The 27,969-nt window shown below is 34.1% G+C and overlaps 1 protein-coding gene across 1 annotated transcript; it reads right to left on the bottom strand.

Annotated features, from left to right (window-relative positions):
* LOC121369034 (copine-8-like) lies at positions 1-27,878 on the bottom strand. The gene is made up of 21 exons (XM_041493846.1): positions 27,656-27,878; positions 22,989-23,029; positions 22,620-22,660; positions 21,970-22,073; positions 21,203-21,242; positions 20,496-20,566; positions 19,556-19,587; positions 18,753-18,781; positions 17,137-17,240; positions 15,651-15,755; positions 12,650-12,691; positions 11,418-11,493; positions 10,301-10,357; positions 9,770-9,831; positions 8,249-8,401; positions 7,537-7,612; positions 6,409-6,536; positions 5,523-5,625; positions 4,450-4,507; positions 3,726-3,799; positions 1-2,212 (listed from the first exon to the last, which is right to left on the bottom strand). The coding sequence occupies exons 1-21, from the start codon at positions 27,730-27,732 to the stop codon at positions 2,012-2,014; spliced, it is 1,674 nt and encodes a 557-aa protein (XP_041349780.1). The 5' UTR covers positions 27,733-27,878; the 3' UTR covers positions 1-2,011.
* Positions 27,879-27,969: the final 91 nt, after the last annotated feature.

The raw sequence follows: 27,969 nt of genomic DNA on the forward strand, positions 1-27,969 counted from the left end.
TTCATTTGATCCCGGAAAAAGAATGTAATTAACCAATCACAATACAGAACACACTCGCAATCAGTTTATAATGATAATGTAACTTTTTTTACTGCAATTACTTCCATTACAAATATTTATGAAAAATCCCCGTGAACAATAAATTGAATGTATGTTGTAGGTGGGTTTGGTAAGAATTAAAAATAATAATAATAAATGAAGGGAAAAGAATATTCATTAAGACACCACACCACCACTTGTCCTGTCAGATGTAGCAGCTTAATATAGTCTAGGTTGACGAAACAGTTTTGCATTAAAAAAATAATATAAAATACTGGCTCTTCAAATCTTTCGTTGATGATTACAAGTAGGTTGACCTTTGTAGTATTTAAATAACCCACTGGTTTTGAAGTTACTTGTTATTTTTAGTACTAAACGATAACAACTGTACAAGTGGCATACTACAACAAAATAAGGAGGTGCTATGGACCATGGATATTTTCAGTTAGTAACCCGAATGCTATAGCCTATTGCATTTGGGTTACTAAGTGAAAACCTTCATGGTGAACGTATGTTGAGTTTTTGCACGGTAGTGGTCAAGGAAGAGCATTCCCTAAAACCAGGAATGCTATAGCCTATTGCATTTGGGTTACTAAGTGAAAACCTTCATGGTGAACGTATGTTGAGTTTTTGCACGGTAGTGGTCAAGGAAGAGCATTCCCTAAAACCAGGAATGCTATAGCCTATTGCATTTGGGTTACTAAGTGAAAACCTTCATGGTGAACGTATGTTGAGTTTTTGCACGGTAGCGGTCAAGGAAGAGCATTCCCTAAAACCAGAAATGCTATAGCCTATTGCATTTGGGTTACTAAGTGAAAACCTTCATGGTGAACCTATGTTGAGTTTTTGCACGGTAGCGGTCAAGGAAGAGCATTTCCTAAAACCAGGAATGCTATAGCCTATTGCATTTGGGTTACTAAGTGAAAACCTTCATGGTGAACGTATGTTGAGTTTTTGCACGGTAGTGGTCAAGGAAGAGCATTCCCTAAAACCAGGAATGACATAGCCTGATCGATATTGTATTTTTCACACAATATATTCGGACATAATTGTACTGAAACGCTTGCAAACGTTAATGGTGGTGTACAACCTTAAAATACAATAATTATATCGGTAATGTTTATAAATGCTGCTTATAAAAGTTAAAACATTTAGCTAAGTGCTAGCATAAGCAGGATTTTGTATTCAGAAGAGGGATGCATCTGTAACAGCGTTGAGATACGAATCTACAATCAAGAGTGTGGTTTTCTGATGCACATAATTTAATATAACATGCTGCAACAAAAGTACATTAAAATATACTTTAGAAAATAAATTACATGGAAGAAAGACATTCTCAGATCTGTGCAAATAATACTAAATACATGTGATAATTATGTATATACATTTTTTTTGTAAAGATAAAAATGAACAAGTGCCACTAAAAATATAATATTACATGCACATATATAGTAAATGTATAACAAACTGTTAAAGGTAAATGGGAACAACTTTGTGAACATGTATCATATAGTAAAACTCTGAAAATAAATGTATGAGGATAATCAACACAATCCATACAATTTCCTGAAATGTTAACTAGTATAGTAAGTTCATTAAGTAGGAGGGGGTTCATCCTAAGTATGTATAGGCTTCTGAAAAAATGTACAAATGATAGATTTGCTCGCCCTTCCAACAAGCAGTCTAGCTTAGAATCACCCATTCTTCAATTGCACTTTAAAGTTAAAACATCATTTACATGTTATGCAAAATGAAATACATTACCTGACTATTTGGGGGGACATAACTCTTAAACAGCTTAGGCAAGTTGTAATTCTTACAAGTCTGTAGCCATAAATGTTATGACTTGATGACAATGTTATTAAATGTAAGAACGTCAGAACACTATACAGTCACAAGTAGCTGGCTGATGTCACAATAGTTGATGACATTTTGCCAGTAGTCAGCTTATTCTGACCAGCCTGGAATGCTGTTACTGTTCAGAAGATGGAAGAGACTGAACTGAGGAAATCGTTAGCTGTCTTTGTAATGGGGGTTTGGGTTTGACGTTGTGTTTCTGCATGTAAGACAGAAACTGGTTTGGAATCTCCTCCAGGACTTCTTGGGCTAGTCGAGCTTGTATCGAGGCAGGATTCTCTCCTACTCGACCCATGAAATCACGCATTGGCACGAACTGGAAAAAATTAATAGACCATAAAATTATTTTGTAAATTCTCTTAAGGCAAGTGTATTAAGCTTCAACTCGTGAAAATGAACACTTAAGTTTGGTTAAATTTACAATAGAGTGAACCAAGAGTCTGTGATGTTTTAACAGAGAAATACCATCTAAAATTAGACTAGAGGTATGTGCATTTTTAAAACTATGAACAAAATGCATTTCATGGTATTAGAAACACCAAGATGACCAAAAACATTTTGAATGTACGAAAATGAGTAATCTAAACAATAAAATCTAAGTAACATCTGATTTCAATTTTCAAAAATGGCTCAAACAGTGAAAAATATGTTGTAGTGTTTAAAAACTAGGGTCCGTCACCTTAAAATATATCTGAACATCATACAGTGTTTGACAAATGTTTGAGAAAGTCACTAGCCCGCATATAAACTTTGACTAGTGCCCTATGTAATACAGTATATAATTTCCATTAGTCCAGACCAAACTTTCGCTAGCCTGGTCTAAAAAGGAAGAAGCAAGGAAATATTTTATTTAACGATGCACTCAACACATTTTATTTACGGTTATATGGCATCGGACATATGGTTAAGGACCATACAAGATAATGAGAGAGGAAACCTGCTGTCACCACTTCATGGGCTACTCTTTTCGATTAGCAGCAAGGGATCTTTTATATGCACCATCCCACAGACAGGATAACACATATCACGGCATTTGATATACCAGTCGTGGTGCACTGGCTAGAGCGAGAAATAGCCCAATGGGTCCACCGACGGGGATTGATTCCAGACCGACCACGCATCAAGCAAACGCTTTACCACTGGGCTACGTCCTGCCCTAGCCTGGTCTAAGGGCTAGTCGATTAGTCGAACCCTGCATCATATAATTATAAAAGTAATCTTCTTTACAGCAAATAAAGCAAGTACATGTATTAAACGTATCTGAAAATCATATAATTATAAAAGTAATCTTCTTTACAGCAAATAAAGCAAGTATTAAACGTATCTGAAAATCATATAATTATAAAAGTAATCTTCGTTACAGCAAATAAAGCAAGTATTAAACATATCTGAAAATCATATAATTATAAAAGTAATCTTCGTTACAGCAAATAAAGCAAGTATTAAACATATCTGAAAATCATATAATTATAAAAGTAATCTTCTTTACAGCAAATAAAGCAAGTACATGTATTAAATGTATCTGAAAATCATATAATTATAAAAGGAATCTTCCTTTCTTTATTTCTGCTGCAGAACAAAATAGTATTAATTATTAGCATGATGGTGGAGAGACAATGATTTAAATTTGGATTGATCTAAGGGGATTCCACCAGGCAGCAAAACATGCCAGTAGTGACTCAGGAAGATGTAACAGTGGGCAGCATATATTGATCATGTGGTAAGTCAACAGGCTATGTCGTTTGATATTTCAAATCCAATGGCAAATAAGAGTTATGATTTCAAACTAAGTTTGTAATTTTGATTATATATAACTTAAAACCACAGACCTGAACAATATCTCGCTCTGCCACTTTGCCCCTGGAGGAAAGTCGAACATCATCACCATCCAACACTTCCATTGCTGAAAATAATGAAAACAATAATCGGTAATACTGCATAACATACACAAACCTAAAGGAAAAAAGCTGTGAACTTAAAAGTTAATGATAATCCTCGCGTTATAAAATGGCTAATGAGGAAACTAACATACACTGTGTCTATATTCAATAAACATTGAATAATTCAAATTAAATGAAGTCTTTTTGCTGGCTTTTCATCAAGATTTCAGATCTTGTGCAAGAGATGACCTCAGGCAACAAAGCAATTATGAACAATGCTTTATCCCATGAAACTAATGTTTGATTGAACTGCCCATTGCAACTAATACTAGATTTTATTTATCAGTAGCAAGAGGTCATTTATATGCACTGTCCATTACACATACAAAGACCACAGGGATTGTGCTTATAAAACTGTAGCTTCTAAACTTGACTATAAGCCTCATATGCATGTAATTTGCATGGTGTTGCCATGATGTTAAAGTCTCAGACTCTACTAGAACTCTTGAGGTATTTTAATAAGCACCAGGCCTGGAATACTAGTTGCTGCACTGGAAAAAGACCAAGGAATTCACTAGTAAGAATTGATCCTATAACCTCCTGGATTTCATTTGGATACTCTACCACTGAGCCAAATCCAGCTGTGATAAAAATAAAATAAAAACATGCTTACCACCAAAGTCCGCATCTCCAACTCCTATAATGATGATTGACATTGGCAGACTTGCAGCCTGCAAAACAAAGACACATATGTCCCATCCGTGCTTCTGTAAACAATTTTACCTGTGTAATGTTGGTGTAAAATAATTGTTGGAAAAGGAATAAAATAAAAAACAAATTATGAAAAACAAAACACATCTTTGCAAGTTAAAAAAAAGTGTTACGGTCGACGACAGTCACTTTTCGCACCTTTGTTTTGGGTTTGTACACAATAAATATAGCATATCTTACCATAATTTCACTTGAAATCCATATTTCGTAAAAGGTACAATTTTTTAATCACCAGACTTTCTTCAAACACATTCAGGTGCATTAGTAATGTTCAATAGCAACAGCATTCTTAAAACGGAAACGTCATGTACCCAAGTGTATGGTGATTGTAAGGAGATTCAAAGTGCCGTCATTGGAATACTGACGTCATTCAAATTAAAAATTAGCTATATTATTACAATGCTTTTGCCACATTAAAATAAAAACTGGTCTACTAACCTTGACACCTGCCAAATGTCTATAACAAGCAGACAACGCTGTTTACAGGATGGTATTTTTAAACTTTTTCGTAATTCTGGACAAAATATTAATTTTAAGTTTCAAAAGATGAAAGAAATAAAAAGTACCTTTTGTCAAATATATCATATCAGTAAATCACCATTGGATATGTTTTATTTACTGTGTACAAATCCAAAACAAGGGTGCGAAAAGTGACTGTCATTGACCTTAGTAATTTAAAACTAGTCTGTCTTCCCATACTCTACATTACTCAAACTAATGAAAGTTAAAAATTCCTAAAATGACACATATTAAAAGCAGGGCTCACCCTGCCCATAAAGCCAAATTAGCCTATTTATATATATTTTTAAAACAACATGGCTAATAAATGTTTGTTAAAATTAACAACTTTTTAATAATTTTTAAGGATTACCCGGTACTCTACATATTTACATATTGGCTAAAACCAATTTTGTTTTTCAAGTGTAAGCTCTGTAAAAGATTTGACTATCAACACAAAATGCATTTTTAACTTACATTAACAATGGCTTCTGTTGTCTGTGGCATATCAGTAATAATTCCATCGGTGATTATCAGCAGTATGAAGTAGTCATTGCCATCTCGAGCAGCAGTTGCAAATCTGAATTTTTATTATTATTGTCAAACATTTTGTAACTAGAATGGCAAAGCATTGAAGGCTTGTTAGTTATGCACAGAACAGAGAAAACATAAATCATTCGACATAAATGGCAGACAATTCTGTAAGAAAGCTATGATATGTAGTCACATAAACACATTTCACTTTAACTGCCAATAATATTATGTTACTAATAAAAATGATAATAAATATAAATCTTTTTAGATGTTTACGATATGTTTTTACGAAATGTGTTCTAGTAATGGGGAGTCTGGTGTTCCAGTATTTAAGCTGCTGTTGGCCAAATTATCAACTGCAAATTAAAACTAAATCTGCAAATATCATTCTTTTAGTTATTACTTTGCCAAAAAACCTAATTTGAAAATTGAGTAAATCTTTGTACATTTATTGTCATTTTGGCTGTTTAACTAATTAAAACTTGAATTTGGCAATACACTTTCTTACTCGATTTGCCAAATTTATAATAGTTTTGAGGTTGCAGTTTAAACCCTCTGTTAGACTAATGTACCCTACCCATAATATTTCTGTAATGGACAAAAATGTATTGAATTTTTACCACAAATAGTAATAGTATTGGAATATACATTTCTGTACTTACAATGTGACATCAAATATATTTTAAAGCCTTTAGAAACATTCATAAAGTGATATTTGTGCTTTCCCTATAACATGTAAATAATGTCAAACGTTTTCGTACCTGCATGTAAGACACAGAAACATGCAAGAAACAGATTTGATAACAGGTGAATTTTAAAGTAGTTTTACCTTGCAACATGATTAACAACTGGAGCGAAATTAGTCGGTCCATACAGCTGTACAGAGTTAAGAGTCCTGTGATAAGCATCTAACACACCTTGGATACCAGCATTGTATGGGTTGGTAGGATTGCCATTCTGAAATGGGTATAACATAGATAAACAATAGAAATGACATCAGACATTATTTGATGAATGTGTGATGGGCGAGAAATATTTGAAAGGACAGAATTCAATTCTCAATCGTGTTTCATAAATTACACAATAATGTATAAACATGCATGATAATTTACTTGCTATGTTAGATAATAATATGCAAAATATCCAACCATGATTATTCATGTCCTTAACCTTGAGGATATTGCAGACTAGATATTTTGCCAGACATCGCGCAAACTGACATTGTATGCTGCATGTAGTGCATTTACTAATTCATATTTCCTATCATTTTACATGCAACACTAGCCCAAAATAATAATAGAAAGTAGCTTGATAGAGTCGTAATAAATATATGGTCAATATAATTTTCTAGTGGTCTAAAGATGAATGTGAAATAATTAGGGGTGTAATAAAAAGAATCAGAGCACTTTAATATAGAGTAGACAGCAAAGGCAATTTGAACAAAAAGGAATTTTTTTCCGGTGGGTTTTAATTTTGAGTGATGAACAACTGCCCCTCTCACGTCTAAGAAGGAAGGAAATGTTTTATTTAACCACGCACTCAACACATTGTATTTACAGTTATATGGCATCGGACCACACAGATATTGAAAGAGGAAACCCGTTGTCGCCACTTCATGGGCTACTCTCTTCGATTAACAGCAAGGGATAATTTATACGAACCATCCCACAGACAAGATAGTACATACCACGACCTTTGTTACCTGTTGTGGAGCACTGGCTAGAACGAGAAATAGCCCAATGAGCCCACCGATGAGAATCAATCCTAGATCGATCGCGCATCAGGGGAGCACTGTACCTCATGTCTAAGAAATTGCCGTAAAGTTTTGAAATACTTCCAACTGAATAAGTCATAATTTTTACTGAAAATCACACTATGAAAATGCTGTATATGGTAGTTTAGAGCTGTGTGTAAAAATTTCATTTCTTGCCTAATGAATTCCACTGGAGATACTCACCAAGGCAAATTCGTGTGACACCACACCATCTGGGGGAAGACGAGCTCCGAACCCTAGAGCAGGAAACATCTTGTCTCTGTTATTGTAAGAATAATAAAATTAACTCAAAATTAATAACACAGTGTTATATACAGGAAAACCATGATCTTATAAAATACAAACAAAAATATTCAGTCTTTAACAGTTTAGGCTATTTGGATGTACTAGAATTAATATTTGCGTAGAATAATAGACAGAAACTTTACAGACTGAGAAAATATATATATATTTGGCCATGAACAATTTACTTGGCTAAGGCATGATCACAGTTAATATTCCTTCATTTCATGCCAGCAGCAGCTGGGATTGAAATACTGCCATCACAACAGTTTTTTGCCAGTCAACATCAACACGAACTAGTTGATTTTTTTTTGCCTTTCGTCCCGTTGGACCTGCAATTATCGTACGTTAATATTCACACATTAGTTTGAGTCAAAAATGTTTCGTTTGGCAGGTTTTGTTTCAGACTGGCAGGATCTGTAGCTTAACAGATCTAATATCGGCAGGACATTCGACCAATTTTGATCTCTGTAGCAGGTCATAGTGTGAACCAAGAAACATGGTTTTATTATTTCTTAAATATGAATGGAAAAACATAAGCACTGTTTAAACCAATCAAATCACGGTGAAGTACATATATGGACAAAACATTTAGATAGTTATCTATACTTACGTGTCATAATCTTGAATGATCTGCCCCACTCCTTGAATGGCTGAAGCATAAGCGTTGGGTTTATATGGGCTGATGAAGTGCAAAGAGGTGGCAGATTTAGGGTCACCATTTGAAGCAGTAAAATCTACTGCAAATGTACAGTGCAACCGAGTGCTGCAAAACAGAAAACGTCAACAATGTATTAAAGGGACATTCCTGAGTTTGCTGCATTATAAGATGTTTCAGACTAATACAATATTTCTCTGATTAAACTTACATATTAAGTATATATTTTTTTGTTTAGAATATCAATGTCTGTATATTCAATGTGTTTCTGGTTGTTTTAATATTTGTAAGCCCAAACAGGATTTTGTCTTCCAAATAATTTTGTATGTACGAAAAAAAAAAAATTTAAGAAATAAAATGAAATTTAAACATAGTACAAATATTAGAACGATCAGAAACACATTTAATATATAGCCACTAATATTTTATGCAGAAATATATATTTGATATGTAATTACAATCGTTAAAACGTGTCTGTTAGTCGATAACATCTTAAAAATTGTAGCACTCTTTTTTTTCTTTTTCTTTTTTAATGACTTTATTGCCTCCAGATCAGTTGACAGTGTCAAGGTTGGGGAGCCTTAAATCATTGTCTTACAAAAATACATTTATATATTCATACCTTCTAGATACATACATTTGAATTTGTTTAAAAACAATACATAAATATGAATACAATAATGGTTTTGATCTGAGGGGGACAGGGGAGAGAGAATGGACAGATGAAATGAATGGGAAAAAAAAGAGGAAAGATAAACAGAAACTAAAAAAGAGAGGAAGAAGCATGTATTATTTACTCGTATTGTAGATTAAGATTGGTTTTCTGGTTCTACTGAAGTTTTTGTATATCCAAGCAAGACCAGATTTTCCTTTAGGTTAACAAAATGTGCAGTTATGAGATTGAAGAAAGTAGTATCAATTAATTATCCGATTTTCAAGCAAAAAGATTCAACCATTTCTCCCAATGTTCATTAAATTTGTCACACTGGCAATTTTAAAAATAAATACATCTTTCTATTTGGAATTTAGTTTAATTGCAGCAAACTCAGGAATGTCGCTTTAAGTATCAAGAAGGAAGGAACATAAGTTTAATTTTGGAGTCTTCTTAACATACAAGAAAGAAAGGCAATCCACTGTTGCAAATACATACTACTCCTACCCAAAATGCAACAAGGGATCTTTTATATTAATTTTCTTATAAACAGGACAGTATATACCACACCAGTAAAACTCAATATGCAATTAAGAAAATGTCCATGGCAAAAAAAGAAAGAAGTGGAAACAAAATCTAATATAGTCCACACCAAAAAAAGTGCCGTAGAGAATGAAAAACTCCACGGCATTGCCGATTGCCGTGGACAATTGCAGGGGTTGATATGCAACAGTAAAACCAGCATTAATGTCTGCAAATTGTAAACACAACACAGTTAACCCTAAATAAGATTTCCAGTACGATGATGTTTATAAGTCACTTACCCTCCTCTAATGTAATCCAGAAAAGTGTATACTTTTTCTATTCTACATGACATCAGCTCCACCTAGAAGACAAAATGCTTATGTAAGTCATTTAGTCATTGGCTTTTTAAAATATTTCTTTGATAATTAATACACATGCATAGATTTACAATTTACTAAAAACAAATAATTGAGCTTTGAAAAGCTACAACTCAATGGGCAAATGTATGTCTGGTACAATTAGTTCCTCAGTGGTGTAACCTTAATGAACATAAAAGTAAAATAGATAATGAATTCAAAATGACCACTATGGTCCATCTATATGACTGATCTGTAAATTTACAAGTAAATAATTATGTTTATGGACATCATCAAAACGAGAAATAGTTAATATTTATGAAGGTGAGATACAAGGTTTGTTAGCTTTAAATCATATTCTAAAATGAAAAAAACCAATTATATTAATATTTAAACAATATGATCACCTATTCGTTTTTCAAAACATCTTACTTAATATATATAAAATCTATAAGATAAAACAAATGAACTTACAACTCCTGAATTTTGATACTTGTTGCCTTTCTTTGCTCGCTTTTTGGCACTAATACACTGAAAGATCAAAATTAAACAAATATTAAAGAAATGAAGTAAAGTGAAACAAAGCCTGGTAAAGTACCAAAGTGAAACAAAGCCTGGTAAAGTACCAAAGTGAAACAAAGCCTGGTAAAGTACCAAAGTGAAACAAAGCCTGGTAAAGTACCAAAGTGAAACAAAGCCTGGTATAGTACCAAAGGAAGGAAGGAAATTTTTTATTTAACGACGCACTCAACACATTTTATTTACGGTTATATGGCATCAGACATATGGTTAAGGACCACACAGGTATTGAGAGAGGAAACCCGCTGTCGCTGCTTCATGGACTACTCTTTTCGATTAGCAGCAAGGGATCTTTTATATGCTCCATCCCACAGACAGGATAGTACATACCACGGCCTTTGTTACACCAGTTGTGCAGCACTGGCTGGAACGAGAAATAGCCCAATGGGTCCACCGACCGGGATCGATCCTAGACCAACCGTGCATCAAGCGAATGCTTTACCACTGGGCTACGTCCTGCCCCCGGTAAAGTACCAAGTGGGCCATTTAGCAACAAGGGAGTCTGCATCTCGACACTACTCTGTCTGCTTCAGTTCTCGTAATAACCATAATCTTTATTTGGTGCATCCTCAGGTTGGGTTTTCCCCATTCTAACCACTACTAGACAACTGGTCAAATGAAGGCCATGATATGTGCTCTCCTGTCTTTGGGAAACTGCGAATAAAAATCCTTTGTTGCTATATAGAAAATTAAGCTCTGATGACTATGTGTCGGAACTGTCAAATGTTTGACATTCAATAGCTAATAAATAATTGATGAATGTGCATTTAACTTGTGCCCTGTAATAGTTGTAAGTGTGATCCATGGATAAAAAATCCCCCAAAACAACCAAGAGTCAACAGTTGTGACATACATGTCATCACAAACCATCCATTACTTGCAGTTGTCTGTTGGAAAATGTTTTAGTGGGTTTTTTGTTTGTTGTTTTTTTAACACAGGAAATTTAAAATAAAACAATTTATGGGTTGTTTAAAAAAAATCCTGTTTACTGCAATTTAATGAAAAGACAAACCTCGTATTTGTTTCGATCACTTGGACCTCTGGACAATTCTCTCATTGTGGTGGTAAATTCACCAATGAAATCATGACTGTAGTAAAATAAATAGCATGAAATAAATTATCCAGAATTTGACGAACAATACAAAAACAGATCAAGTGTCACAAATAAATGCAAATAAAGTGATACATTTAAAGCTAGAAATGCTCATAGTTTATAGATTTAAATTATTGATCTTAAATCTAATTATTATAATAATGCATTATAAACTATATATATAATATTGTATTGTAATCGATATGTATAACAGGGCTTCTAGAATTTTTATAAAATCCACTAGCCATGGGATCAGTAATTTAAAACATTTACTAGCCATGATTAAAAATCCACTAGCCCTACTTTACTTTAAAGGGCTACTGACTTTGCTACATTGTAAGATGTTTCCGACTAATAAAATAGTTCTACGATTAAACTTACATATTAAATATATTTTCTTGTTCAGAATATCATTATCTGTATATTCAATGTGTTTCTGGTCATCTTAATATTTGTAAGAAGACTAAACTGGATTTTGTTTTCAAATAATTTCGTACGTACAATTTTTTTTATTTTAGGAAATAAAATGAAATTTAACCTAGTACAAATATTAGAACGATCAGAAACACGTTTAATATACAGCCACTAATATATTACGCAGAAAAAGATATTTTACATATGTAATTACAATCGTTAAAAAGTCTGTTAGTCGATAACATCTTAAAAATTGCAGCAAACTCAGGAATGTCCCTTTAAAGTAAATACAATTTTACTAATAGTAATAATGAGATAGGTCACCTAAAGAGGGAGATAGAGCTTAAACACACTAAGATTGGAGGTTTGGGGTAGGGAAAGGATATTCATATTTACAAAATAGCATTTGACAACCTTTTTTTCACTAGCTGCCGGGCATAGTAATATTACGGTAGTTATTTACTAGCCCAACATTGAATATCACTAGCCACGGGAGTGAGGCTACCATAATCTAGAAGACCTGTGTATAATTTTGCACTATTAAATATATTTCACTGTATTTGATATATATAATACTGTACTGTAATTGATACACATTATATTGCAGTTTAATTTATCATAAAAATGTTTCAGTACCTGAAATGAAATGACACTTTATTATTTACTCTAATGTGGATGAATAATTAATTTTAATTATAGTTCACAAATATCTTCCAAATATGATTTCAATATCTCACCCTCCATCAGCATCCCAGTCGTAACACTCAATCTTTATACACCTGAAAGAACATATATATATGTAATATAAATGCTAAAGCTGAGATACATAGAAATATGTCCTTGTGCTACTTATGTATCCACTTCTGTGCAATCAGATAGATGGACATACACATGGATATATGAAGTGGATGGATGGATGGATGGGTAGGTGGACAGTTTGATAAATGGATGGTTATGCATGGATGAATGGATAAAAGGATGTGGATAGATGTGGATGTGCATGGAAGGATGGATAATCAGATACGCTAATGCAAAATATGCTTCCTGTACCACTGAGGTGTTGGGCCACAAAAATGCCCCAATTTGACATGGCCAATTTATGTATGTCTAGTCAAAGATAATGCATAGTTACTGACATTATGAATTGCCAATGCATTTAGTCTTTAGTAAACTTAAGACAGCAATTCCCTAACCAGACCTGACAACCCTCCTGGATTCCACGGGAATCTCCCGGTATTTGAACAAATCTCCTTATCACCTATGCGGGAGACAATTTCTCCTGTTAAATGACATTTTTGTAAGCATAAGCAAAAATCGATCTTCTTTTGTTAAAATAACATAAGGGAAGTAACTCTACCTTTTTTTCTCATTCGGAAAATGTCGACTACTTTCGGTTTCTGAGAATGTAACAGGCTGAATTGTCCCGACTGTTTAACCTTTGCCAAAGTGAGAATTGTGGGATAGCCTATTTATATTGTTAAAAAAGCACATGGAGTTTATAAAATGACATGTTATTATAATGTTTGTTGTCATCGTAATGGCTACGAAGCGTGTTGCCACTAATTCAACAGGCTGTGTATTGACATTCAGTGTTGCTATATAAAAAAAACTATCCAATTTAGTTCTAATAACACCTCTGAATTGTAAAATGTCTTCCCACTGGATTACATAATGCAACTATGACGAATCTGAACTGCCAGACTCCGAGTTGACAGCGATACACACGCTGCATGTTAAAATCATTTGTCACAGCAAGACAACGAAAAGACCAATTGGCTGTATAAACATACTTGTGTCAGTTAATTTTGTATGTTTGTGCAGTAAAATGTTGGTTATAAGGGTACACTTCAAGAAATTATTTTTGTACAATTAAATAATGTGTTTGACATTGACAAAGTTACTCACGGAAATGGGTATAAACACGGTATATTTCACACGATGTCCGTAATGAGGTTTTACTTATGATTAATGAAAATACAATGTTTATTGCATCATTATAATGATTTTAAATAAGTACCACACCACCATTCCTCATTATAGTAAAAACTGAATATTAATTTATAAGATTTATATAAATTTGTCTTTGGTACTTAGGTACACTAACCACAAATGATAATGTAACACAACCTGTAAGCTGTAAGTGTAATACTGTAAATGTACTAATTAATTTGTTTATTTCTTGTTCATGTTCTTTATTAACATTTTTGGTTAAAAAAAAAAAAAAAAAAATTAAATATGTATTAAATCATAATAATATTTAAACTTTAAAAAAAAAAAACCTTATTGTAATAATTGGCTTAAATTGTGTGAATTTAAAAAATCTCCTACTTTTTGACAAAATCTCCTGCTTTTTCAACACACACCTCCTGCTTTCTCTTGACTAAAGGTTGACAGGTCTGTCCCTAACCCATTCCTGCCCATGTGAAGTACCCTTTTTATCCATAATATTGCCTACAACACGAAACTTAACTCTCCGGGTAACATGAGCATTCTTAGAGTACTGCTAAAGCAATACATGTCCCTTATTGGGCCCAAATTATTTTCTAATCTCTCAAAATCAGGAGTCATAAATCTGTGAAAAATCAGCAAACTGCTATGAAAGTCAAACTTGATCTGTAACAGTACATGATAATGCTATACAAAAATGTTCACTCAATATCTTGAGGCATTGTGGAAGAAAGAAGTCTCCTAAGTTCAAGAGACATAACTCTTTCAAAAAGAGGTCAATTGCCATACATGTCAAACTTGATCTGTTACAGTGCATGATAAAGCTATATGTTGGACAGACAGACAGACAGGCAGACAGAAGGACGGAGATGAAACCTATTAGCTCCTCTGATTGAACTGGTAGATGACTAAAATTAGTAACAGATGACAGCTATAAAACTGGCCTAACTATCGCCAGGCTCCTCACAACTTTTCTCCACAAGATCATTTTATTCCTGTCTTGTAAAGAAGAAGAAGAAGGAAATGTTTTATTTAACGACATACTCAACACATTTAATTTACGGTTATATGGCGTCGGGCATATGGTTACGGAACACACAGATATAGAGAGAGGAAACCCACCGTCACCACTTTATGGGCTACTCTTTTCGATTAGCAGCAAGGGATCTTTTATATGCACCATCTCATAGACAGGATAGCACATACCACGACCTTTGATGTACCAGTCATGGTGCACTGGCTGGAGCGAGAAATAGCGCAATGGGCCCACTGACGGGGATTGATCCCAAACTGATCGCGCATCAAGTGAACGTTTTACCACTGGGCTACACCTTGCACCCCTATCTTGTAAAGTGAATTAACTAATGTATACTGAGATTTACCGGCCTCGGTGGCGTCGTGGCAGGCCATCGGTCTACAGGCTGGTAGGTACTGGGTTCGGATCCCAGTCGAGGCATGGGATTTTTAAACCAGATACCAACTCCAAACCCTGAGTGAGTGCTCTGCAAGACTCAATGGGTAGGTGTAAACCACTTGCACCGACCAGTGATCCATAACTGGTTCAACAAAGGCCATGGTTTGTGCTATCCTGCCTGTGGGAAGCGCAAATAAAAGATCCCTTGCTGCTAATCGGAAGAGTAGCCCATGTAGTGGCGACAGCGGGTTTCCTCTCAAAATCTGTGTGGTCCTTAACCATATGTCTGACGCCATATAACCGTAAAAAAAATGTGTTGAGTGCGTCGTTAAATAAAACATTTCTTTGTATACTGAGATTAGATCATTGACACTAACCTGTCATAATCACCATTGCAAAGAGTTCTGATAGATAGGATGAAAGGTTTCCATGTTGGGTTTAAAGTTCTCTTGATCACTTCTGTCCTGTGTACAACTGTGTAACTGGAAATTAAAACATAGTTACTCTTAATTATTTATTAGAGTATAATGAAAATAATACTTGTAAGCAGGGGTGGGAAAAAGCAATTTTTTCCTGGTCTGAGACCGATTCTCGATCTCTGAAATATTTTTAAAAACGTTTTTTCCACTTTTGTCATTCTTGTCGGTCCAAAGCACCTGTCTGTTTCTATTATTGGAACAAATTCCTATCCGTTTATTGGCGCTGTTTTTGCACATGTTTATTTGTCTATGTCAATCAAATGATGTGCATTTTGATTTTCAAAAGACTGAACTGGTCCAAAATTTAATGAAAATTGGTCATAAGTGTGATAACTCTAATAAAATGCAGAATCAGCAATGATGATAAGTAAAAATTATCAGTTCTGACCAATTAAATCTGCAATTGAGGACAAAATATCAGCAGTAATAAAAAGACTTTTTGCCCGTTCGAATCATGTAACACATTTGGTGCCAAATACTGGTACAACTTGTCAGTGGCATTCACCGGAAATTGTTGACATGATTAAAAATAAAATAAATTTCATTTCATTTCTCAAATAAAATATAACTTTTATTGTGTGTATCAAACAATCAAATGAATACTGGTATGGGACTTAATACAAATACTGATTAAATAACGCAACGGTAAAGTTTTGAAGCCTAGATTGACCGACAAATTTTTGTTAGTATCCTATTTCCGAACATACCATTATTTTGTTGCATTTTTTTAGACATTTTTTATTGACTCTGTGTATTGGCCGACCACTCTTCTAATGATGGTATTTAGAAGCTTAAAAAGTCGGCTAATACTCAGTGATATACTTTTTTAAATTATTTATTCCATTATGTTTAACACACATAATTTGTGGGGGGTTTCACTGATGTGATCAAAAACTTTTTAAAAAATGTTTTGATGTTTGTCATTTCGCATTCATGATTCATGATGCTGCTACGATAATGATCCAAGCTAGTGACTACGATTATTTAAAAGACTATTTGACAAATATTGATTTTTAAATGTTTTTATATAAAAAAATGTTTATTCCTTTCCTTTTAATTTTTCTACACAAATCGCACACTACTTTGCTTGGTGGTGTGACGAGAATGCGTTCTCAGCCATTCACAAAACGCAGTTTTGAACACATGGATTGGGTCCACCAAGGGAGATTAATCGTAAGACATATCACACATCAGGTAAATGATCTACCAATGAGCGACGTTTTACATCAAGTCAAGAGAAGAATTAAGAAATAGGAGAGCCAGAAGAAAAGTGAAGTGAGTGACAAATTTTTATAAATGGATGTTCTGCTATATAGGTTGTCCTTATTTGCTTAATTTCTTGTCATTAAACAATCCTCATTTTCAATCACTAAAATTACTGTACCTGCCATCTTCATTTGAACGGCTAAATGTGAGAAACGGATCCGATTTTCCAAAGAAATCCTTCTTGTCCAGCTTGTGAGCACAAAATTGCATTGTACATTGTTCCTTAAAAACAAACAATATATATATATATCAAAACAATACAGTACTTACACCCTAAAGTGTAAAATACCACTATAATACTTGTGATAAAAGCAACATATAATCATTTATCATCCATTAAAGGCTTTTGTAGGGGATATCGCTGACACTATAATTTGCGATACCTCCTGCGATATTCTCCTTGGAGATATCGCTTCTTTTGTTACGTCACTGTGTATGTTTCAGCGCTAAACCAACCATTAGATGATAAAAAGAATACTCCTCTCGTGTCTTGTGATATAATTTATCAGCACTCGTTGATGAAAGTATAAAAATCCTCAGCAAGCTTTGGATTTCATACTTTCATCAACTCGTGCTGATAAATTATAATATCACAAGACACTCGAGGAGTATCCTCTATGTATTAAAGAAATGAAGAAACTAACCAAAATGAACCAATGAATAATCTTTCAATACACCTCCATTTGAACAAATATATATTTGCATAACAATAAAAGCAAAGGATAATCTGAAATAATTTTTGCAAAGTTTCAATTATCAGAGGCCTCATATATGACTCAGGAATGATATTCTTAAAAATACCCATATCCAAATTAAAGGAAGGAAATGTACTCAACACGTACTCAACACATTTTAATTACGGTTATTTGGCATCAGTCTTATGGTTAAGGACCACACAGATATTGATAGAGAAAACCCGCTGTTGCCACTTCAAAGGCTACTCTATTCGATTAGCAGCAAGGGATATTTTATATGCACCATCCCCCAGACAGGATAGTACATACCATGGCCTTTGTTACACCAGTTGTGGAGCACTGGCTGGAATGAGAAATAGCCCAATGGGTCCACTGATGGGGATCGATCCTAGACCGACCGTGCATTCATATCCAATTCCCCAAAAACAAAATAGCATTTTTAATGTTTTCATTTCAACTTATTTTTTCGTGCTTATATCAAATTAAGGTGCAAGCACGCTGTCCTGGGCACATACCGTAGCTGTCTAGGCTGTCTGTCCAAGACAGTGGGTTAGCTGTTACAAGAGGGTGTAGTGGTTTTACTCACTGAGTTGTTAAAACTCACTCTGGGTGGGAGCCAGTACCGGACACAAATTGGGTACCTACCGTCAGGTACCATGACATCACCGAGGCCGGTGTAACATACACCATGTCATTTTATAAACTAGTCTGTGAATAATTAGTCAATAAGACTTGATCACAAAGCCCACAATATATATAGTCTCTGCCAAAAAATTTGGCATTTTATAATATACACTCACCAGTTAACATATTAATTCCAATTTTGAAACAATTCTGTTAGTGCATGGAAAACCAATTAAACCAAAGAGTCGTCAGTTGTAATGATGATAGAGTCAGTTGCAATTAATTAAGACATTAGGTTATTAGCAGCAGAAGTACACATCAAGGAGCTGAAGGTATGCAATGAAGAGGTCATAGTGACCTTTCTATCTACATTAGGGAAAACATTAAAAAGTAAGAAGAGACTGTGGTTACTTACTTTACAACTGCTCAGTTCTTCTGCTCCCACTGGAATAAAATATGATTTAACATTATTAGAAGAAATCTCAAAATATCTACATGATATAATTTTAGATTCCAGTTGAATCCTAAAAACAAAATATATCAAACTCTGCAATAAAGTGTGGATTACAGGCAATAACTTAATTGTAAAATTAAGAGCAACAGTCACTGTATTAATTTCATAAACTTGGGTAATAGAACGGTATGGGCAACCAAAACAAATATTTCTGGGAGAGAGCAGGGGTTAGTGGCTGGTTCAAAATGTACTACTGTAATGAACAGTAAGCTTGTCTATCCAATTTATTATATTAGTTTGCTCTTTGCAATATCTGGTCTTGGCCAGTGGGATGGGGGGAAACTGAACCCTATTGCCCTCACTTTACTCTTGACACCTAGCGATATGTGAATGAAAGTTCACAATAACTCTTTCCGAATATAATTATTAATGAATATGATTCTGACCTAAACTTTAAATGGTTTTAATACCAAAATATTTTGTACTCTGATGAAACAGTTATGTACCATAACAATTTCTGATTTGATACAAATGCATTATTTAAAAAACGTATCAATACATTTATTGTAAGTAAAAGGATGTTTTCAAGTAAAATATTGAAAATTCCGTAACTCCATGATTAAAAAAAATAAAAATTGTAAGTAGCAAAAATAAATTTGCTAAACAAGCAACATGTATACATCAACCACAGCAGTGTCATTATGTTACATTTTCAAATTATAAAAGATATATATTTAGTATATATTTAAATAAAATATACATACCTGTTATTGTGCCACACTTCTTTTTCGGTCCACTATAATAAAAACAAAAATAATAACTTTGTTTGCGACTCATTATTACGACGGTCTGTGGAAGCTATTAGAGCATGCTTGTCATAAGTTACATTTTGTGTATCTATATATATACATGTATATAGGTGTGTGTATTTAAGACATAGTCAGTATAATGTTGTTTGTTTCTTACTAACAAAGTAACATTTTTAACCATATGTTTGATTTGTATCTTTGAGAATGTACTGTGGACTCTGTCCAAACCAGTGTAATATGGATTTGTGTAGAATTCAAAATCTCATCCAGTGATAGTAATTTGGGTCATACCTGTCTAATCCAGAACTCTGTGTACATCAGCCCATTTGATAAGTTCCCTCTTGAATGTGATTTGCACTGTATTGTTATGAAACTAAAATATGCTAAATATACATTGTATCACTAACATAATAATTATACTGCATCATTAGAGGCACACTTTTATGTAGATTAACATACAAAGACCCTCATTTGTTGGTTTGGGGGGGAGGGGGGGGGGGTTTGGAAAAAAGTAACATTTTAAATATTATGATAACTATTAGTATTACTTCTGGATGTACCAAATTCACAACTACTGATTAATAAAAAAACAATTATGTATTTCTGTAAAGTTTTACAAATTCTACCAAAACCAAGGCTTGAAATTAATTTTCTGGTTGGAACTAGAAATAGCCCAATAGGCTCACCGACGGGGATCGATCCCAGAATGACTGCACATCAATTGAGTGCTTTACCACTGGGCTACATCCCGCTCATTTGAGACCAATACAGATAAAACCATATGACTATTGAAAAAAAAGGAATTCTGTATATATCTAGAACACTGCCACAAATATTGCACATTTCGGGTATTGAAGCCTGGAGTAGAAACTAATGCTCGTTCTGGGCCGCTTACCGTAGGTTCCTGACTAGTTTGTTAGCTGACACAATCTCCCCCAAAGTGCATTCCATTCGACCAAGAAAATCCTGAAAATAATCACAAGACCCTTTGTGAAAAGATTCAACTTAAGACAAATAAGACAGTATTATTGGCAGTTTTACTGAAATTCTTACAATATACATGTTAATAATATAGCATTTGTGGAATTTTGCAATTTGATCAGTTCACCAAAATAAACGGACTTGTGTATGTATGTCATTGGACAATGGTTAACATGAGATCAATACATTTTGTTCCCTAGAAATTTAGGGTAAAACTAAGAAATTGGTTTATACATGAAATTGACTAATACACAACAATATCAGGTACAGCGGAAGCAAGTCGACATTGGGGGGAAAGGGGGAGGGCTGATCGAGGACGCATAACCAATTGGGTTATTTCTTGTTCCAGCCAGTGCACCATGACTGGCATACTCCCCACTAAAATTTTGAAAACTAGATGTCCTGAAATGCAATTTCCTGCATTCTACAAGTAAAATTCATCTTTGCCTTAAGATTTACTACCAATATTTTTAATTCAGAATTATTGGGGGGGGGGGGGGGGGGGGGGGGGGGGGGGGGGTGGGGGGGGGGGGGGGGCACTAGATCTTCCCAGTCCCCCCTGCTCTGCCATGTCTGAATATTATTTGCATATGTTTTGTAATGAATAAAATAACTACTCACATGCTTAGATAAATCAGCACTGTTAGAATCTACATCATATCTGGAAGAAAAAGAAGAAAAAAAGCCTGTTACAAAGAAAAGGAATGTTTGTTTGATACCCCAGCACATTGTTTAGTCAGTGGCTATTAATTATCTAACCTACTGGTTAATGCAACAGACCTCTACATAAAGGCTTGTACACTTTCCCGGGAGGGCTGGGAAATATCCCAGTGGTAAAGTGCTTGCCTGATGCGCAGTCCATCAAGGATTTATTCCTGTCAGTGAGCCCATTTGGCTTTTTAACATTCCAGTCAGTGCACCATGACTGGTATATCAAAGCCCGTGGCATGTGTTGTCCTGTCTGTAGGAAGGTGCACATAAAAAACCCTTGCTCAAAAGGGAAAAATGTAGCAGGTTTCCTCTTGAAGACTATATATGTTGGAATTACCAAATGTTTGACATCCAGTAGCCGATGGTTACCAGTAATAAATCAATGAGCTCTAACTTTAACTTACTAATTTGCCCTGCAGTGATACAAATAAGCTGAATTTTTCACTAGTCCACCGGACAGGTACCACTATAAATCTACTTGTCCATCAATATTTTTACTTGTCCAAATAAGTTGTTAGTTTTATTCAAGAGAAATGACATCATACTCCGCCAAGTTAAACACAATCATGTGATAGCCCATGTAAGACATATTTATTCTGTATGTGCTGAAGTCATGTAATGGATCTGTCCTGCGTTGCTAGGCATGGGAGAAAACATTATTCCTAATAGTAACTCACATTTCAAACATCAGTTTCTGTGACTGTTCAAAGTAATAATGCATTACAAACTTCTTCACAAAGTCTGGGTTGAGATTATTCCATATTATCTCCGTTCTTCCAAACTACGAAAGGAAAGAGAAGAATTTACTAATATCCATTTCTCCAAATGTCAGATTTAAGATATGTAAAATTTAAAGTAATATTTACTTGTCTATAAACAAAACTCATAAGAAGCAAATATTTCTTAACATTTATATACAATTTCCAGCGATTAATTGTCAGTCATAAAGATAAATACAAATGTATCCAATTCCACTTGGTAATTTATATTGTTCATATAACATAAATATTAATAAATGCATCGCTATCACTGCATACTTGATAAGCTTAACAATAAAAGAAACAATAATCACAGCCAGCCTAAAGATAAAATCAAAAATAGATAATATGTTCATTACTTCTGTTACAATAACTGCCCAAGGTATTGACAGACATCAATCTGCCTTCCTCAGGGTCCCACTGTTACATGTATCATTTAGTAATGAACATGTTGTTTAACATGTGCCAATTTCACTTTTTCATGTAGTATATTAAAAACCCCCAGATATTCACGTGAATTTCTTGATCAAGATGAAGAAATCAACATGTCAAAGAATTATAATAATTACCTCTCTCCATCCTCCACGCTCATATACATTTAAAACACACACTGAAAATAAAAGCAAAGATTTAAATTTAAATGCTTAATAAATACAACTAATAATTATTATCAAATGTGTAGTTAAACAATGAAAGTTTAATGATACTCCAGCACAAAAATTTACATCAGTTATTGAGTGTCAAACAAAGGTAGTACATGTATATGAAAATATAATTAAACCTTTTTTAAAGGTGCAATTTCAATTTTGCAAAAAGGAAGCTTCATACCACTTATGTATTAAAATTTACTTTGAAATGTAAATATCATTCCTTCAGTTAAAACTTAGTCCCCACCGATTGGACCGGTAGGGGACTAAAAATATGATTCATAAACTTACTAGGGTCAGATTTTGAGAAGACGTCTGCATCAATCAGTTTTCTGAAATTAAAAAACAAACCTTGGAATTATACCTTTATTTTTGTTCTTCAGCAGTCAATGCTCTACCTTTGTTTTCGTAACACAGTAAGTCCAAGCTGACCTTCCCATAAAAACTGACCCAGTGCCCCAAGCATTCTCATAAATGTATGAACTTGTTGAGATAAGAAGTAATTTGACGGTGTTAATTATGTAACTTTCAAGTGTCTCACTATCATACATAACAGTCATTAAAGAAATGGACCCTAGTTTTTAAACACTGTCATATTTTTCACAATTAAAGCTGTTTTAGATAATTGAAATTAGACATTACTTGTATTTTATAGTTTAGTTTTCCATTTTTGTATATTCAAAGTGTTTCTGGTCATCCTGCTGTTTTAAAACAGTGAAACCCCTCAAAACTGGACATCCATGGCACCAAGTAAATTGTCCGGTTTCCAGAGGTGTCTGCTTTTCAGAGATTTGCAATGGCACAAAAGTTTTTGTTGTATTCTTTGTTTCCACCAGTGTTTTGTTTGTAATCAGCCTTATATATGTCTTGAAATGTATCCAACAGATAATTTTCTAAGAAACAACCTTTTAGTTAAGATATTTTAACATTTGCTTATATACTTTCAAGATTTTGACTTGTGTATATTCGAGTGATAGTTCAATACAGTGACGTTTAGCTGGATGTTCCATGTTGAAAGAAAATATGGCAATGAAAAACTAAACTGACAGTGTGCAGTTTTATCTGCATATATATCCTGCTTTTTCAACACACACCTCCTGCTTTCTCTTGACTAAAGGTTGACAGGTCTGGTGTGTAGGTGTCTAGTTAATTCTTCTCTACATTGTAATCATGCAGTTTATGAGAATAAAATTCACTGTCATTGTCACCGACATCTCTTCAATTCAGAAACATTACTTTCGCTTTTTCTTTATTTTGCTAAATAAATAATTTAAAACAAAAACAAATTCAAACAATTGTTCTTTAAAGTAAACCTGGTTTGCTGATGAAACATGATATGTGACAGATATCAAAGCTGTCAATTGATATTTAATTACTTAATTAATATTTGCCAACCATACTCAATCACATGTAACAGTGACGACATCTCCAGTGTTCGAGATTAACGGTATCCCGATATCCCGGGAATACCAGAATTTAATTTTGGATACCAGACTTCAAGAACCCAGTATCCCACCGGGATACCATATAATACTAAATTCTCAGGTGGGATACCAGATTTTGAAATGTTAGTATCCAACTGGGATACTGCCCCAAAATTTTAATCTCGAACACTGATCTCTAATGGCTAATAAAAGCATACATATGCATAATGCACCAGATGGTAATCCAACTGAAGACGGTGAAGTGATAATATACGAAGCAATTAGTGGTGCCATAATGGATGATAATGGTCTGATCGTCTAGTTTTTAGAGGTAGTACAATTTACACTATATAAACAATGGAAATGAAGTATCCGTCCAGTGTTCTGTTTAAGAGAGGTTTTCAGTTTAAAGAGGTAAAGTAAACATTTGGATAAACTTACAACAGAGTGAAACAAGAGTCTGTGACGTTAAAATGGTAAAATACCCTTAAAAATAGACTAAAACTGGACTCGCCAAATTATCTCCATAACTGTTACTTCTCATACACGTGCATTTTTAAAACATGAAAAATGCATTTTGTGATATTAAAAACACCAGGATAACCAGAAACATTTTGGACGTACGGAAACTGATAAAATGCAAGTAAAGTATGATTTCAGTGATCAAAAACGGCTCTAAGGTTGACAACAGTCACTTTTTGCACCCTTGTTTTGGCTTCATACACAATAAATATAACATATCTTACCGTAATTTCACTTGAAATCCATATTTCGTAAAAGGTACATACACTTTTAATCACAAGATTTTCTACAAACACACTGAGGTGCATTAGTAATGTTCAAACGAAAAAATATCAAGAAAACGGAAACGTAATGTGCATAGTTTATGGTTATTGTCAGGAGATGCAAAGTGATGTCATTGGAATAGGGCCTACTGATGTCATACGTCTTTCAAATTCAAAATTAGCTATAACATATATTATTATAATGCTTTGCCACATTAAAATAAAATCTGGTCTACTAACCTTGACCCCTGTCAAATTTCTATAACAAGCAGACAATGCTGTTTACAGGTCGGTATGTGTTTATTTTTCATAATGCTGCACAAAATATTATGTCTAAGTTTTAAAAGATGAAAGAAATAAAAAGAACCTTTTGTCAAATATATATCAAAACATTATTGTTGGATATGTTTTATTTATTGTGTACGAAGTCAAAACATGGGTCCGAAAAGTGACTGTTGTCGACCTTAATGGTGAAAAATATGCCAAAAAGTTACTATTGTCGACCATATATCCTAAACTATTGAATTCTGTCTCCCATTGATCAAAATAGAAAATCAGGGTGGAAAAAGGTAAACAAAATAAATTCTCCCTTGTACAGTACCGGTAATTCTATTATTGCATACAGGAACCATATCTAAAGGTTATACTATATTAAAACCTTTATAAATGAAGAGACTAGATTTGACAGATCGTTAATGACTGTCGTCTGGATAAGTTTTGTCTATATTTGGTTACATGTCACATGACTGTCACTCTTAAAGTGAGGGGTGATGTATGGAAGGCAATTTGTGTCAGATCCACAGCTGTTATTGAGAAACAACATTAGTAGATTTTTTTAATGTTTGTAGAAGAAAGCTATTCTTCTTTTTTCAGCCATGTATAAAACTTGTTAGCACAAGAATTTTTTTCTCTCTATATTTATGAATATTTATTGTCTACTTGAAAAGCTGTTAAGAGTGGCATGACTGTATACAAAGCATGCAAAATAAATCAAATTCTAAAACAAACTCTAAAGAATAAAAAAGCAAGGGGAACTTTCCAATCTCAAACAAAGTTGTGCTGATCCACAACCAAAGTTCACCAAAAACATGTTCATATTCATTTACATTTTCTTCGCTGACAATCAGTTGTGTTGTTGTTCCCTCAATTTTATGCTGGATGTGGTCTTCCATACATTCCGCATTTCTGACATTCACATGCAACAGATTTCGATGGTGTTAAAAACATTATAAATATTCACTTCCTGGTGGGAATTTTACATTTGTTGATAACAAAAGTAAGTATTGTGAAAAAATGTGAACCGGGCTACCCTATAAACCAGTTAAATTAAGAAAACCTTCCCAAAAACAAAGTGCACAAATGAGGAAAAGACAAGTAGACATTCAAAATATTTTTATACATAGGGAAATGTATACACGACCGTCATTTTGCACTGTGCGCACTATACTAAATGGCATGTAATATTAAACAAACCTAAACAACAGTTTCACACCGCTGTCTTTGTCAAAGTCTTGTCAAAGTCAGAGTTTTGGTGACGTCACGTGACATGCGTCACTCTTGAAAAACAATAGCCTGGTTTACGGGAGTAGCTGAAGAATGTCAACATTATAATTAATTACTATAGTCTTAGACTACGACATACATTAATTCTCTTCACAACAGAAAATGGCATGGATATTAACATTCGTTGCTTGATTTTGACAATAAAGTGCACATGGTAAAACGTTATTTCATCAAATGTATCGTGCATTACAATGCGCGTGTGCAGAAACCAGTTCCTGTTAATAGGCCGGTTCACAGTTACTCAAGGATAATTAAAACTTTTTATTTTATTATTATTTTACTTTGTATTAGACATGGTAAACAATGATGTTGTTAAATTTATCTGGTTGTTGGATTGAACATGCGCATTAGCGTTTTCCTGTTAATGGGACGGAATTCGATAGGTCCAAGATAGTGTTTAAACTCTGTAGGTACCGGCTTCGGTGGTGTCGTGGTTAGGCTATCGGTCTACAGGCTGGTAGGTACTGGGTTCGGATCCCAGTCGAGGCATGGGATTTTTAATCCAGATACCGATTCCAAACCCTGAGTGAGTGCTCCGCAAGGCTCAATGGGTAGGTGTAACCACTTGCAACGACTAGTGATCCATAACTGGTTCAACAAAGGCCATGGTTTGTACTATCCTGCCTGTGGGAAGCGCAAATAAAAGATCCCTTGCTGCCTGTCGTAAAAGAGTAGCCTATGTGGCGACAGCGGGTTTCCTCTAAAAACAGTGTCATAATGACCATGTTTGACGTCCAATAGCCGATGATAAGATAAAAAATCAATGTGCTCTAGTGGCGTCGTTAAATAAAACAAACTTTACTTTACTTTTTAAAATCTATAGGGCCATTAGGGGTAGGACTTTCCTTTGGCACTGTCATGTATAAAGAACATTATAACATTTTAATACTTATCATAAATAGTTAGGGTTAGGGTTAGTGACAGTGCCAAAGGAAAGTCCTTCCAACTTTAAAAACAACAAACATTCTGGGTTTATTGCAAATATGTTCATTAATATTATCATGCAGGTAATGTCTAAAAATCAACAATCATGAATCTTTAAGTTCTATCCGTAACCCGGAAGTTGTCAATTGCACGAAAGAGCAGACGAAATTATGTTTAAATGACACTGTCCTTCAGTGGCAGCTCTAATGAAACATTGTTTTAGAATTTCTGTTCTAAAATGCATTAGAAATAAACAGTTTACCGACAAGACATGGATAACTCAACAAGGGTAGCAGGTACTGCCACCGTACCAGGCTGAAATACTACAGCGTCGGCCATACTTGAAATGGATTCTACTTGTTTTTGATCAAAGTTGTGTAAAATGCGTCGATGAGCACGTGACCTTCACCTATTGGATTCTTAGAACTGCAGCTTGAGATGGGTCATTGCGTAATATGTTTTTATAAAATTTCCGAATGGATTGGGCAATTAAAGGAGTGTATTTCTTTCGCAATCAGCCTTCTGTCGTTGCATTATCAAAAACAATAGGAAAACAGTCATAGTCACAATAATTAG

This window comes from Gigantopelta aegis, chromosome 3 (genome assembly GCF_016097555.1).
Source record: "Gigantopelta aegis isolate Gae_Host chromosome 3, Gae_host_genome, whole genome shotgun sequence".
Classification (NCBI taxonomy): domain Eukaryota; kingdom Metazoa; phylum Mollusca; class Gastropoda; order Neomphalida; family Peltospiridae; genus Gigantopelta; species Gigantopelta aegis.

Coding starts and splice junctions, on each gene's coding strand:
- LOC121369034 (XM_041493846.1), bottom strand. CDS start 27,732: ATGGCCGACGCTGTAGTATTTCAGCCTGGTACGGTGGCAGTACCTGCT. Junction 22,661..22,988: donor CTTCTCAAAATCTGACCCTA/GTAAGTTTATGA, acceptor TTTTATTTTCAG/TGTGTGTTTTAAATGTATAT. Junction 10,358..11,417: donor GTGATCGAAACAAATACGAG/GTTTGTCTTTTC, acceptor TTGATCTTTCAG/TGTATTAGTGCCAAAAAGCG.